The sequence below is a fragment of the Rhinoderma darwinii genome, chromosome 5 (assembly GCF_050947455.1).
Source record: "Rhinoderma darwinii isolate aRhiDar2 chromosome 5, aRhiDar2.hap1, whole genome shotgun sequence".
Taxonomy (NCBI): domain Eukaryota; kingdom Metazoa; phylum Chordata; class Amphibia; order Anura; family Rhinodermatidae; genus Rhinoderma; species Rhinoderma darwinii.
In genome coordinates this window covers 267313620-267329228 of record NC_134691.1, presented here as the reverse complement: position 1 = coordinate 267329228, position 15609 = coordinate 267313620, and the positions used below count along the sequence as shown (strand labels likewise).

The 15609-nt window shown below is 44.5% G+C and overlaps 1 protein-coding gene across 1 annotated transcript in view; it reads left to right on the top strand.

Annotated features, from left to right (window-relative positions):
• Positions 1-15609, top strand: part of ACP3 (acid phosphatase 3) — a 51931-nt gene that overhangs the window by 30239 nt on the left and 6083 nt on the right. Inside the window, exons 8-10 of the mRNA XM_075828597.1 lie at positions 10095-10180; positions 11759-11865; positions 13266-13438. Of these exons, the coding sequence (XP_075684712.1) occupies positions 10095-10180; positions 11759-11865; positions 13266-13438 (366 nt within the window). The remainder of the gene's footprint in view (positions 1-10094; positions 10181-11758; positions 11866-13265; positions 13439-15609) is intronic.

Here is a 15609-nt window from a genome sequence, read left to right as displayed (position 1 = left end):
GGCCCTTAAGCGTGCTTGGATTGCAAGAGGATATCATTCCCCTTATTCTAACTATTCTCGTGGGGTGTCGCTTCTCATAGCAAAAAGTGTGCACCTGGAAGTTTTGCAGGTAGCCTGTGACCATTTTGGGTGATATGTTATAATACACTGTTCAGTACATGGTTAAATTTTTGCTGTCATTAATATGTATGTTCCCCCGCCTATAGATCCTGCACTGCTGGATTTAATAGCTCAGAAATTGACAGATATCCCGGTTGGCCCAATTTTATGTGTAGGTGACTTCAATGCGGTCCCTGATGCTTCGGTTGACCGTACGGGAGGTTCAGACGTGTCCTCTATTAACCTTAACTCTTGGTCCTCAATGCTTCATTTGACAGATGAGTGGCGTTGGAAATATTCTATAGATAAAATGTTCTCTTACTACTCCTTTGCTCACAAAACTTTCTCTAGAATTGACCTTGCTATGGCGTCCTGAGACTTCTTACCTACAGTTACTTCTATTACCATCACTCCTATATTACCATCACTCCTAGAAGAATCAGATCATTCAGCCCTCCTACTGACGTTTTCAGCTGGTCCTGCAGCTGACTCCAAAATATGGAGACTCCATCCGGCATGGCTGTCCTCTCCTGAGGTCAGATCTGAGGTGTTGACCTCTCATAGTTTATATTGGGAACATGTAAAGGATCTGCCAGGCACTACGTCTGTGGATACTCCCAGGATTAATCTGTAAAGGATCTGCCAGGCACTACGTCTGTGGATACTCCCAGGATTAATCAGTCGACACCTGAGGCCAGACCTCTTAGACTGACACCGGCTCCCACCAATCAGGGTGGCAGGCTCAGGAGTGGGAGAGCCTATCGCAGCCTGGTCAGTCAGAGTTAGCTCCGCCCCCTGTCCATTTATACCTGCCGTTTTCTCTTCCTCATTGCTTGTTATTCTTCTTGGATTCCTGGCCCCACTGCTGCCTTGCTCCAGCCTGCTTCTGCCGTTCTTCTGCCTTGCTTCAGTTCCCGCTTATCCTGCTTCGCTCTGCCCCTGGCTTGCTTCCTGCTCCGTGCTCTGTGTTTGTATACTCCACTACATCCTGATCCTGACTGGCTCGTTCACCACTCCGTTTCCTCACGGTGTTCCGTGGGCTACTGCCCCTTCCCTTGCTTGTTCTCTGTTTGTATCCCCTTGCACTTAGTCAGCGGAGGGACCGCCGCCCAGTTGTACCCCGTCGCCGTAGTTGTACCCCGTCGCCTAGGGCGGGTCGTTGCAAATAGGCAGGGACAGGGCGGTGGGTAGATTAGGGCTCACTTGTTCCCTTCACCTCCTTCCTGCCATAACATAATCAATTGACACCTGAGGCCGGACCTCTTAGACTGACTCCGGCTCCCACCAATCAGGGTGGCAGGCTCAGGAGTGGGAGAGCCTATCGCGGCCTGGTCAGTCGGAGTTAGCTCCGCCCCCTGTCCATTTATACCTGCCGTTTTCTCTTCCTCATTGCTTGTGATTCTTCCTGGTTTCCTGGCCCTGCTACAGCCTTGCTCCAGCCTGCTTCTGCCTTGCTTCAGCCTTGCTACAGCTTCCGCTTATCCTGCCTCGCTCTGACCCCGGCTTGCTTCCTGCTCCTTGCTCTGCGTTCGTATACTTGGTGACATCCTGATTCTGACTGGCTCGTTAACCACTCTGGTTTCCTCACGGTGTTCCGTGGGCTACTGCCCCTTCCCTTGCTTGTTCCCTGTTTGTATTCCCTTGCACTTAGTCAGCGTAGGGACCGCCGCCCAGTTGTACCCCGTCGCCTAGGGCAGGTCGTTGCAAGTAGGCAGGGACAGGGCGGTGGGTAGATTAGGGATCACTTATCCCCTCCTTCCTGCCATAACAGAACATAACTCTTCCTACCCGGATCCCTTAGTTGCATGGGACGCCTATAAAGCCACAGTTAGAGGTGCATTTGCGGTGGGGGTGGCAAAGCGCAGAGCAGTATCCAGGGAGAAGGAGAGGTTCCTGGTGGGTGAGATTCAGAGGGCCGAGAGAGAGTAGAGTACATAAGCGTGTGCTGTCTACTGAGGCATCGGTGTTTGAATTTGGTGATAAGAATGGCAAACTACTAGCATACTTGGCAAAGTCTGAGCGCCCCTGTACCTCTATTCTGTCCATTGTCTCCTCTGAGAGAATACTAATTACTGTCCCAAAGGATTTAAACCAAGCGTTTAGTGAATTCTATGCTGCACTATGTAGTTCAAGATGTAGTGCCCCCCCCCCCCCCCCCCCCCCCGGAAGAAATAGGACAATTTTTGGACACACTCCCCTTGTGGCGCTTATCTGATGCGCAGGCGACTGAGTTAGATAGCCCGCTTACTGATGGTGATATAGAAAACGCTATTCAGTTGTTGCCTTCTGGGAAGACTCCCAGACTTGATGGCCTAGGGGATTAATGGTATAAGGATAACTGTGATGTTTTAGTGTCTAGGTTTCAGATGTATACTGTAATGCCCTAGAAATGGGTGTCTTGCCTGCCTCCATGTGTGAGACTCTTGTTGTGGTGTTGTTGAAGCCAAGGAAGGATTCCCCTCTTCCAGACTCCTATCGTCCTATCTCAATTATTAACTGAGATGTAAAAATACTAGCCGAAATCCTGGCCACTAGATTAAACAAGGTTATCATGTCCTTGGTTCATCCTGACCAAACTGGCTTTATGCCTGGGAAGGCTACAGATATCAACAAACACAGGCTGTTTCTTAATATTGATGCTGCACAGCATGCCTCCCCTGGTTTTGTTCTCTCTCTAAATACATATAAAGCTTTTGACTCCGTTGAGTGGCGTTATCTTTGGATACTCCTCTCCCAATTAAATTTTGGACCGAGATATATTGCTCTTGTGCGCCTTTTATTTGAAAGGCCTAGCGCTAGAGTGAGAACAAATATGGATGTGTCTGCATCCTTCCCCTTGGGACGTGGTACCCATCAGGGATGCCCACTTTCCCCATTACTGTTTGCCCTCGCAATTGAGCCTCTGGCGTTAGCCGTACGTCATTTATCTTCCATAAAAGTTATTCCTCGGGTTCTATAAATGAGAAAATATCCCTATATGCGGATGATACACTGGTGTACTTGGCGGGTAATGGTCCTTCTCTTCTACAACTGATTGACAGATTTGGGGCCTTCTCAGGGTTATCGTGAATTTGTACCAAATCGGTTATGTTTCCTCTTTCTACTGGATATCGCTGCCAGCAGAGCCTCCCTGTTCCATTGCATATAGTATCTCAATTTATGCACCTTGGGGTGTGAGTTTCCCTTAACCTACTATGCTATCGTGAAGTCAACCTGACCCCCTTAGTGGCCTCTACTGAAAAACAGTTAAATACATGGAAAAAATCTTCCTCTTTCCTTATACGACAGGATTAATCTTTTACAATTATATATCTCTCTAAATTTTATATCTACTTCATGTTTGCCCAATTCTATTACCCAAACAATTTTTTGGACAGCTTGATGGTATTTTACACTCGTTCTACTGGCAGGGGGGCACTCCTAGGTTTAGCCTTAGTCTCCTACGGGCCCCTAAACAAATGGGGGGGATGGCTTCCAACCTTTATCTATACTACTTGGCATCACAGCTGGTGCTGACTGACATTGATTTAAGTAATGCGGCCACTGGGTTGGCAGGAGCACTTATGACTTCCTACGAGAGTCTTGCAAATTCATTATATAGGTTTAAGTCCCTGTGTTATACGCTGCCCCCATTGCAGACTGTGGCTGGTGCCTGGAGGTCGGCACACGTCTTACTAAAAGATACTACAGTTTCCTCTTACTCCCCCGGGACCCCACTATGGAACATTCCCTGGTTGTCTCACCTTGTGTCTCTGCCGGGTGCGGTGTTGTGGGCTAGGGTGGGGGTCCGGTTTCTGGGTCAATTGTACTCTGCAGATAGTGGTTTTGTATCCTTCTCTGAGCTTGAGGAATGGTTTTGGGTCTCGAGAAAGACATTCTTTCATTATCTCCAATTATGCCATGCATGTGTGGCCCAGTTTGGCTCTGTTTCACGTACTATGGGCTTCTCTAGAGTGGAGGATCTTCTTGGCGCTCCAAACGTTCCAAAGACTCTTACTCCAACTTATGCCTTGTTGTTATCTTCTGAAAAAAGGCTATTTGATAGGGCATTTGTGGAGTGGAGGAGACATATTCCTGACTTGGGGGAGGAGGAGTGGAGGGAAGTAGAACTTTCATTCTTTGACTCTGTTATCAGTGCAAGGGATTTCCTAATCAGATATATTATACACCGGTTAGACTCCAGAGCAGAGTTTCCCAACCATTTCAGGCTCGAGGCACCCCAGGAAAAATAAAAATTCTCAGGGCACCCCTACAAAAATAGTTTACAAAACGACAAAAAATGACTAAAAACAAGCACTACACTCTTAGGGTATGTTCACACAACGTTTTTTTGTTAGGCAGAAACTAAAAATCTGCCTCCAAATTCATTTAGGAATTTTGAGGCAGATTTTGAATTGACAGCGTTGTTTGACTTTTTTTTTTTGCTGTGTTTCTTGCCCACATTTTTTTTAAGCCGTTGAAGCGAATGCAAAAACCGCAGACAAAAAAGCACCAAACGAGCGCCGCAGTTTTTTTCTGCCTCCTATTAATTTCAACGGGAGGTCAGAGGTGGAAACCACTCGAAGACCATCAGCCTCCCACTCACAGTAATGATCATCAGCCCCCCACTCACAGTAATGACCATCAGCCCCCACTCACAGTAATGACCATCAGCCCCCCACTCACAGTAAAATTACCATCAGCCTCCCACTCACAGTATAATGACCCCTCAGTAAAGACACCATAAGCCCATTCCAGTAAAGTCACCATCAGCCTCCGTCCCCCCCAGTAAAATTACCATCAGCCCCCTCCAGTAAAGCCACCAACAGCCCCCCCCCCCCCCCCCCCGATAAAATGACCATCTGCCCCTCTAGTAAAGTGACCATCACAGAGAGAAAGTGCGATTACTCCTGGGGAAGGAATAAATAAGGAGGTATAAGAACAACAACTGCAAGCATGTCCAGGCTATTATTATGTGATATCAATGGACATTAAAGGGAGGCAGTGGCGGATTATCATATGGGCGATTCGGGCAGCCGCCCGGGGCCCGAGGCTCCCAGGGGGCCCATGGCAGCCCGAACCGCACATCATCTTGCAGAGGTACCTATTCAGCGCGCTAGCGCTGCTAACTAACGAAGATGAGGAGGGGAGGAGCAGGGAATTGGCCGGGAAAGGGGTAGGACACGCCTCCCTGACAAGTGCGGGCCGCCGCCATTGAGTAACAGAACAGCGACGGACGGCTGTTCTGTTACTCCGAATCTGCAAGACAAGAGCCGGGCGGTCGGTCACCGGCGCTGAGGTCAGTACAGCAGGCTTATCCTCCTGCCCAACTGGTTCCCGACCGCTGGCTGTATTTTTACGGCCAGCGGTCAGGGACGGGTCCTTAAAACCCGAGCCATAGACTTTCTACAGCTCGGGTTTTAACTTGCTGCCCGCGCGATCGGGCAGCTGAATGTCGGGTCTCCGGCTGTCAGTGACTGCCGGGGACCCTGAGGAGAAGACAGAAGCAGCTTTCGCTGCTTCTGTCTTCTCCGATGTCTTCTTACACAGCGTTCAATGAACGCTGTGTATAGGAATAGAGACAGCAGCAGCGGCGCTGTCTCTATTCCTCCCGGTGATCATGTGACTGGTCACATGATCGCCTGATGCCGTTAGTGGCAGGCTGCTGCTGGGTCTAACTAGACCCAGCACAGCCCTATTAGTGACAATCGTCACTATGAGAGGGCTGATTTCCCCTGTAACTGGGGCTGCTGTGCAGCTACAAACGGGCCCTGCGCTAAATTATAATCTTAGATGTGATAGATTTGAGGTGGATCCTGCGTGTCACTGATCCTGTCAGTCCTGCTGACCTGACGGATACAGGATACAAAGCAGCTGTATCTCAAAAAGTAAAAATATTTTTTAATAAAACGTAATTACAAAGTTGCACCAAACACACATTTTTATAAAAAATAAATAAAAACGACGTGATTTTTGCGACGTTTTTTCCATAGACAATGCAGGTTTCGTTTTTTATCGTTTTTATACACACCTTTTTTGCTATTTTACAATTTTTATTCATAAAGTTTGAAAATAATAGTAAACAAATAAGCTTTTTTACGTTTCAGCTATTTTTTTTTGGTAATAACATAGTTTTACCATAAAATAGACCTTTTATTTGAATCGTCATTGTTTACCGTAAATTTTAATATATATTAGGGTAATTGGGTAATATATATATATATATATATATATAAAATTATGATATAAAGTTTTTAAATGTGTACATAACCTTGTGGCACTATATACAAGGGGGAGCGCTGTATGCCACTATATACAAGGGGGAGCGCTGTGTGCCACTATATACAAGGGGGAGCGCTGTGTGGCACTATATACAAGGGGGAGCGCTGTGTGGCACTATATACAAGGGGGAGCGCTGTGTGGCACTATATACAAGGGGGAGCGCTGTGTGCCACTATATACAAGGGGGAGAGCTGTGTGGCACTATATACAAGGGGAGCGCTGTGTGGCACTATATACAAGGGGGAGCGCTGTGTGGCACTATATACAAGGGGGGGCTGTGTAGTGCTATCCACAGTGGTATGTGTGTGGCGCTCTTTATAGGGGGGGCTTTTTGGTGCTATTTACAAGAGGGGGAGGGCTGTGTGGCGCTCTCTACAGGGGGCTGTATGGCACTATCTATATGGGGCTGTGTGTAACGCTCTCTACGGGGAGGATGTGTGATATATAGAGGGGGCTGTGTATGGCGATATCTATGGGGGTGTGTAATATCTACAGGGGCTGTGTGTGGCACTATGTACAGGGGGCTGTGTGTATGTTGTGTTTTACAGTGTGTGGTATTATTATATTCAGGCATGCAGTGTTTGGTGCTATTATATTTAGGGGCACAGTATGTGGCACCATGATAACTTTATTTTCGTTTATAGGTGTGGAAATGTTGGAAAAGTGAGGAGACGTCCGAGTGGCAAATTCTGCAGAAATGAGTCATGGCCGGGAGAAGTCGTCATGAGCGCTGGACCGGATGGAGAAGAAAAGAGGAAAATAACTACTAGAATCTGAGACGTCGTCACCTGTGAGTCACTAGATTTATAGAGAATCTGTCACCTCTCCTGACATGTTTATTATAGGAATCCTTGTATTTCACAAAAAGTCTTTCTGCAGTCCAGGACTGATAGACAATTCCCCTTGTCAGGAGGATGTGTCCCAGCACAGTGTGATACTCTCAGTATGTAGGGACACAGCCCTGTGACAAGGGAAATCGTAACACTGTTAATGCTTGTCCAAAAAAGTAGTGTCAAAAATAGTTACGGCGCGGCAGGGCGGCGGTGAGGAAGGGGGGCCCAAGTTTGGGTAACAGCCCAGGGCCCATGGTCTACTTAATCCGCCACTGCAGGGAGGAGGTATAAGAGGAGAGAACTACAACTCCCAGCATGCCCAGACTGTTATGTGATATCAGAGGACATTACAGGAAGGAGGTATAAGAGGAGAGAACTACAACTCCCAGCATGAACAGGCTGTTATTATGGGATATCAGAGGACATTATAGAGAGGAGGTATAAGACGAGAGGACTACAACTTCCAGCATGTCCAGGCTGTTGTTATGGGATATCAGAAGACATTACAGAGAGAAGGTATAAGAGGAGAGGACTAAAACTACCAGCATGTCCAGGATGTTATTATGGGATATCAGAGGACATTACAGAGAGGAGGTATAAGAGGAGAGGACTACAACTCCCAGCATGTCCAGGACGTTATTATGGGATATCATAGGACATTACAGAGAGGAGGTATAAGAGGAGAGAACTACAACTTCCTGGCTCCATTTCTCACACAACTGCTAACAAAGTAAAGAAAAAAAAGACTTACCCTGCCCAGCGTTAATGGCTCCTCTCCCTCCGTCAGGCTTCTAGTGGGAAGCGGTGGGCGGTACTCGTAACAGACGTCCACGCGTCACGTCTGCTACAACGTCGGGGGCGGAGCTTGTAGCAAAAAAAAGTGGATGAGCGGAGTGCCCCGGCACCTCTGGACGGCTCTCGCGGCACCCCGGTTGGGAACCACTGCTCCAGAGAATTGGGGCCTCCTCTTTGGAGAGATGCTTTAGTAGGTATCAATCTGATGTCGGCACATACCTCCATTGTCTATGGCTATGTCCTAGGATTTTGCCATTTTGGTCAGAGGTAGAGGAGTTCCTTCATGTTCAATTTGAATTCCCTTGGCTCCTTGCCCCTAAGGTGTGCCTCTTGGGCATTATGAATGAGATTGTACAAGGCTATTACGATAAAAAAAAAAATCACTTTACTCTGTTTTGTGCTAGGAAGGTTCTGATTATGGCGTGGAAAGCCACGACGTTTGAAACACTGGATACAGTTAGTAAAGAAATATATACCTATGTATCAAAAATTGTACCTCAACAGGAGATGCAGTAACAAATTTGGAAAGATCTGGTCTAGGTGGTTGGAGACCTCGGACAATGCGATCTAATTCTTGTTTACATTACTGGCTGGGATGGGATCAATGGGGGAGGAATGGAGCGCTAGGTTGAATGGTGTATGAATGTGTGTTTTCTAAGTTGTTGTTAGGCAATGACTGCGGTTACCTTTATTTTTTAATTTAAAGAGGCTCTGTCACCAGATTATTAAATCCCTATCTCCTATTGAATGTGATTGGCGCTGCAATGTAGATAACAGCAAAGTTTTTTTGGTATTTTTTGAAAAACGATCATTTTTGCCCAAGTTATGAGCAATTTTATATTTATGCAAATGAGCTTTTCAATGGACAACTGGGCGTGTATTGTGTTTTTACCAACTGGGCGTTGTGAATAGAAGTGTATGACGCTGACAAATCAGCGTCATGCACTTCTCATCGTTCCCACCCAGCTTCTTTCACTGCAGACACACAGCGTGACGTCACCCACAGGTCCTTCAACCTTGTCGTCGGAAGAGAGAAGACGCATCAGTTCCAGGCGTCAGAGGGTACAGTTGAATCTGCAGCAGCATCACCATGTGCAGGTAAGCATAGCAAACTCCCTAGAGACGAGCATATTACCTTCTCAGACGGCTGGAGCCCATGTATCTTCTCTGTCCGACGCCAAGGTTGAAGGACCTGTGGGTGACGTCACGCTGTGTGTCTGCAGTGAAAGAATCTGGGTGGGAGCGATGAGAAGTGCAAAAAAAAACAACTTTGCTGTTATCTACATTGCAGCGCCCATCACATTCAATAGGAGATAGGGGTTTTATAATCTGGTGACAGAGCCTCTTTAACCGCAATGTATGTACCTTGATGTGATATTCCTTCCTCTACAAACCGCCTACTCAGGAATGTTAATGTATTATATATAATGGTGCCTTGTTTGTTGCCAACTAGTTTTTTTGGTTAGTAATTATGTTGTGCTTGTATTTACTTGTACTATTGAAATTGAAGAAATAAACCCCTTTTAAAAAAAACACTAAGGGCCTAAAGACTGAAATCCAGTGTACTCAAGCCTCCTTAATTCTTAGAATATCTAACAAACTTTTGTTTTACACTGGGACATTTCCACTTCCAGATCTGGTCATTAGTAAATCTATCTATCCATCATCCTAAAAAAAAAACTTTTCACCAATCCAGAGAATTCAGCAAAAAATATGCTAATTGACGTATAAAAAAAAAAAACATTTTAACTAAGGAAACCCTAGCAAAAAAAAAGGGATGTGGAGAAGTTTCCATACCCTAACTTTATCTCTCATTCTGTTAATTAGCAGAATCAACTTCAACTTCCCATTATATGAGGGATTGTGAAACAATTGAAATCTTAAATTGTCAAAACTTCTGGCCACTTCCAACAGTTTTATTTCAGATACAATAAATTTATTTTAAATTAATAAAAAAAAAAAATGATGCAACGGTGGACATAGCAGTTAAGCTATAAATAAAGAGAACATTACCTATGTATTGTATATCACATAAAAATATATACTCTTCAATAATTGTCATTATTATTCTATGTACGATTATTATTTTCCATTAATTATTTTTAGGTGTTCTTGTGAATTCCATTTTGACAAATATTACAAATGCTGCAACAAATCTGTCCAGCAATCTAAAGCTTATCATGTATTCTGGGGTACGTTGAAAATTCGATGTTCTTTTTTTGTTTCTATTAATTTTTTATTGCAATGATTAGCACCAGGTTTTCTAAATAGAGTTGTGTATGGCGTTTGCTACAGGCAGGCTATGTTCACACGGAGTGTTTTGACGAGTTTTTTGACGCGGAAACCGTGTCGCAAAACTCGGCAAAAACGGCCCAAAAATGCCTCCCATTGATTTCAATGGGAGGCGTCGGCGTCTTTTTCCCGCGAGCAGTAAAACTGCCTCGCGGGAAAAAGAAGCGACATGCCCTATCTTCGGGCGTTTCCGCCTCTGACCTCCCATTGACTTCAATGAGAGGCAGAGAAAGCGTATTTCGCTGTGTTTTATGCCCGCGGCGCTCAATGGCCGCAGGCGAAAACGCAGCGAAAACTCTGCGAAAATCGGCGTGCAGGGAGAGGAAAATCTGCCTCAAACTTCCAAACGGAATTTTGAGGCAGATATTCCTCCTGCAAAATACTCCGTGTGAACATAGCCTAATAATGGAATGGCCCTGCATGAAAATAAATACAGTCACGGAGTGGTGTGATCACTTGCAATGCCATCAAAGACGTGGTGTTCTTCTCTACAACATTTTGATGAAGTCCTTGGTTACATAGTGACTGTAGGAACAAGTAATCATGATATGGACTCATTTGTGGTCCTAATTAGGACGTGTGCCTGTCCTGTTACACAGACAACACATTGATATGATTAAACCCTGTGTAATGCTTAATTTCCTCTTTGGTGACACTGCAGGGAAATTGAACCTCAGCAGGCAGACACTTTGATCCTCTTATTGCCAAGGGACTATTCTAAAAAGTAGGGATTGTCCAAAGCGGAGAACCCCTTTGAAGCAGTTGGTACATTTTTAATAACTGATGCTTATTATTTGTGATCAGCTCGTTTGTAGCAGGGCTGCATGCACCAAATCACCTACTATTTACATCATATAGTAGTAGCTTTGCCTTTTTATTCAAAAAATTCTGGTACAAATGTTCTCTCCAAATGACTCTACTCCATCCCCATGTACCTAGATAGCACTATCTATTTGCATAGGCACTTACATTGGCTGGAGCCTGCACCCCATGTGAATGAACGGTGACCCCCTGCTCTGTGCTTAGGTTTTAGTGTAATGTGGTGGTCACCTTGATGGGGAAGCATTACAGACTTTTGCCTGGAAAATTATTTAGACACAAAGTAATACCTCCTTCCTGTGTGGGGAGCAGAGTCAGACCCACCAGAGTACCAAAGAATCCAGCATTGGGTCCAGGCTCTCATACAATATTGGGCCTCAAACGTCTAGCAGAAGACAACCTTATTTGGAGATGACTTTGGAGCAAGTAATTTGTCACTAGGTCTGTTTCTTATGGGCTTATTCATAAATAAGTTATTTGACTAAGGCTACGTTTATATATGTAATGGAGACTTCATTATACAGATTCCATCATAAATTTTCAGTGAGAACAACGACTGCCAAACCCCACGGTCTCCATTGTAAGTCAATGGGGTTCATTATGTGCCGGAGGTATCCGTTGATGATTTTTCTTCTAAATGCCCTATTCCTCTCTCCTAGCATGACACCACAATAGCTGCTCTTCAGATGGCTCTGAATGTCTCCAATGGTAAAATCCCTCCATATGCTGCATGTCATATAGTTGAACTTTACAAAGCGGATGATGGGTAAGTTAAAAATAATGTGCCTAGTTGAGGTATTTGAGAAGACAGTTGCTGAAAGTTTTCATAAGTATTGATGAAATAAAGACCCCTTTCATATCACGTTTGGGAGATCTGTCCTCCCATACATTCAAAAGAATGATTGAATGTTAGCAGAAGGGAGAATGGAAGAATTCCCTGATGAAATATTAAGCAATAGTTCCCCTCTCCCTTGTGCTGTGATTCGATCCTCTTTTTATTCTAAAAAGTCGTATGGGAGAATGCATCTCTCAAATTTAATGTGAAAGGGGTATAAAGTACAAACAAGAGAATAGGTGGTGTGAGAATATGCAAATAAGCACTCAATAGGTAAGCTAAAAATACATTTTATTCAATACTTATAGGAAAGACACACCAATAAAAAAAACAATTAAAAAGTACTAAAATGGTAAAAAACATGAACTAATGCCACTAAACAAAAATTTTCCAAGTTTTTTTCTGTGCTCTCAATTATTCTAACTCTTAGTAAACATTTGCTTTTTAATATACTTTTATACATTTTTAAAAGTGCCCCCGTTCTGCGATCCTGTCGCGTGACCTGGGACATCACCGTTTCTTTGGGTTCTAGTGACATCCTGTATACCAATAACATGGTCTAGAAGCTGATAGTCCTAGCCCAGTATACGGCACGTCACTAATGACGTATAGTTTGGGGGGCGTGTAGTTTCGCTGAGGGGAATGCACATGCACGGTACCCGCTTTAATATCCTTGAAAACAGAGGGAGGAGCCAACTTTATGCTGCTTACAGCGAGCCAAGTATAATGGGACTAGTACGCTCAGCATTACACTGAGTAAACAAACACACCCTGCAATTGCAGTCCAGCAATTAAATCAATTAGAGCGTGCCAGGAACCCTGGTATCAGTAATTACCGATTTTTTAAAAACAAAATTTACACCCATGGTCTCATCATCATTTTTATTTTTTTTTACACACTTGGTCTTATCAAGTATGGAAATGTATGCTTTATTATTATTCTTTTTTTGGAGGGATCTCGGAAAAAGCCTTTTATTAACAAATAGTACCCAGGAATTAGGATTATAACAAAAATCACCTTTTTCAAAAGCCACTATTGGGACCATGTAATCAGGCCAAGCATTCCTGCTATAAAGTGCAAGTGCAATGTGTAGTGCGAAGGAAATATAGAATACACTACATAAATACAACACAGATAAATAATCTAGCTGACCAATGCAGTGAAAAAAAGAGAAATTAAAGAAATGAAACAACTAATGAAGCAAAAACAGGTAATATCACCAATTATAAAAATGGAAAGTGCTGGGGGGACATTGGTCAGATACCAATTTGTATATTTTTTTTAACAGGTTTAACGTGATTATTAAACTACTATTGTTTAACATTTCCAGGCAATACACCGTTGAAATGTACTACCGGAATGACTCATTGGTAGATCCATACTTGGTCACTTTGCCAGGCTGCACTTCATCATGTAGTTTGGCAAAGTTTACTGATCTGACATCTTCAATAATTGTAGAAGACTGGGAGAAAGAATGTGGAGCTGAGTCAGATAAAAGATCAGGTATAATCAAATTTTCTTTTATTACCATGCAAACCAGGTAATTTGGAAAATAATTGTATCATCACCTACACTTACATATAACCTAAAAGGCTTGTCCCATCAGGGATACCAGGGCCTATGGATTCTTAGCATATCCAGATAAAAGCAATAAAACATTCAGAATGTAATCTAATAAGTATTGCACTTTAGAATAAACCTGTATATTATAAAGATACACTAATGAGTTGAAAATTACAGTTCTGACCCCTACATGACATTTTACCCTGGACTACAACCACAATTATCTATTATAATCACATATTATAATTAGCTAATGTAAAACACCACTAACTTTGAAGTTCATTGTAAGACAGGGTGGGCCATAAAAAAAGAAGCCTGTTTCCCTTGTGTGGTTTATACAGAATAATGGATAATGGAAGAATGACGTGCTTACCCGTTACAGGAGATTCTGTAAGTGGTTTCCGCCAGTGGCTATGCAAAATTGTGACCATCTTATCATATTCAGGAACACATACTGCCAAATCACACGTTTGATATTCTGAACAGGAATTTCAATTTGCAGTTTCTGTTCGGGCACTGTCTGGGGATTAGTTTCATAAACCTCACCCTTCAGGTAACCCCACAGATAAAAGTCACACACCGTTGGGTCTGGTGACCGTAGAGGCGACAACTCTTTGCTCACCGTACATTCTTCTGTTAATGTCGCATGAACTTGGCACAGGGACACGTGTGACATATGGCTAGTCTTGTTGAAAGAAACAATGCTCATGATCAGTTAACTGTTCATAGAATTGCTGTGTTCACATTTTCCTGAAAGAATTTGGGATTTTTGAATCAAGAAGTGACTGTTGGCGCAGCTAGTGAACTTTCTGTGTGCCAGTACCTATTGTTCTGCTTATTAACATACCCATTTAGATGGAACTACACTTATTCAGAAATTATGTATTGCAACGGGTCCAAATGACTATATACGATCATATCCAGAACCCAATTGCAATACGCAACACTCTCCTATTTATTCTCCTTCTTTAACTCTTGAACGATTGACACTCGGTATCAGTCACGTAACTATCGCTGTAGCAGCCACTATGGGCCGGACGGCACTGGGCCCCCTCATGCCCAGTGCTAGTGACAGCCACATTCACTTGTATCTGCGTCCTCAGGACGCAGATACAATTGACTACTATAGACTATTGATTACTATAGGCTGCAGGCCACGTTAGGCCTGCAGCCTATAAGGCGCTAGGAAGACTCCCTGCGAAGGACAGCGTGATGATGTCACTGCATCATGCTGGCCTGCGCAAGAGTCCTGCCCGGAGGATGTGCAGCATTCCGTCCTATTTTTTGGGGGGACTATGTGGCAATATACACAGGGGGATTTCTGTGTAGCACAATATACAAAGGGGGCAGGGTGGCACTATATACAAGGGGGGGGGGCGCTGTGTGGCACTATATACAAGGGAGGGTGCTGTGTGGTACTATATACAAGGGGGCCTGGGTGGCACTTTCTACAAGGGGGGGCTCTCTGGCAGTATATACAAGTGAGGGGTCTGTGTGGCACTATACACAAGGGAGGCTGTGTGGCACAATATACAAGGGGGGCTGTGTGGCACTATATTCAAAGGAGGGTGCCGTGTGGCACAATATACAAGGGGGGGCTGTGTGGCTCTATACAAGGGGGAGCTGTGTGGTACTATACAAGGGAGGGCTGTGTGGCACTTTATACAAGGGGGGGTGTGGCAATATATACAAGGGGGGGGCTGTGTGGCGCTATACAAGGGGGCGGGGCTGTGTGGCACTATACAAGGGATGGCTGGGTGGCACTATATACAAGGGGGGCTGTGTGGCACTATACAGAAGGGGCCTGTGTGGCCTATACACAAGGGGGAGCTGTGTAGCACTATATTCAAGGGGGACTGTGTGGCATTACTAAGGGGTGGCTGTGTGGCACTATCTACTAGGGGGGCTGTATGGAACTATTTACAAGGGGGAGGGCTTTGTGGCACAATCTACAGGGGTCTGTGTGTGGCGCAATCTACAGGGGTCTGCGTGTGGTGCAATCTACAGATGTCTGTGTTTGGCACAATCCACAGGGTTGTGTGTGTGGTGCAATCTACGGGGTCTGTGTGTGGCGCAATCTACAGGGGTCTGTGTGTGGCGCAATCTACAGG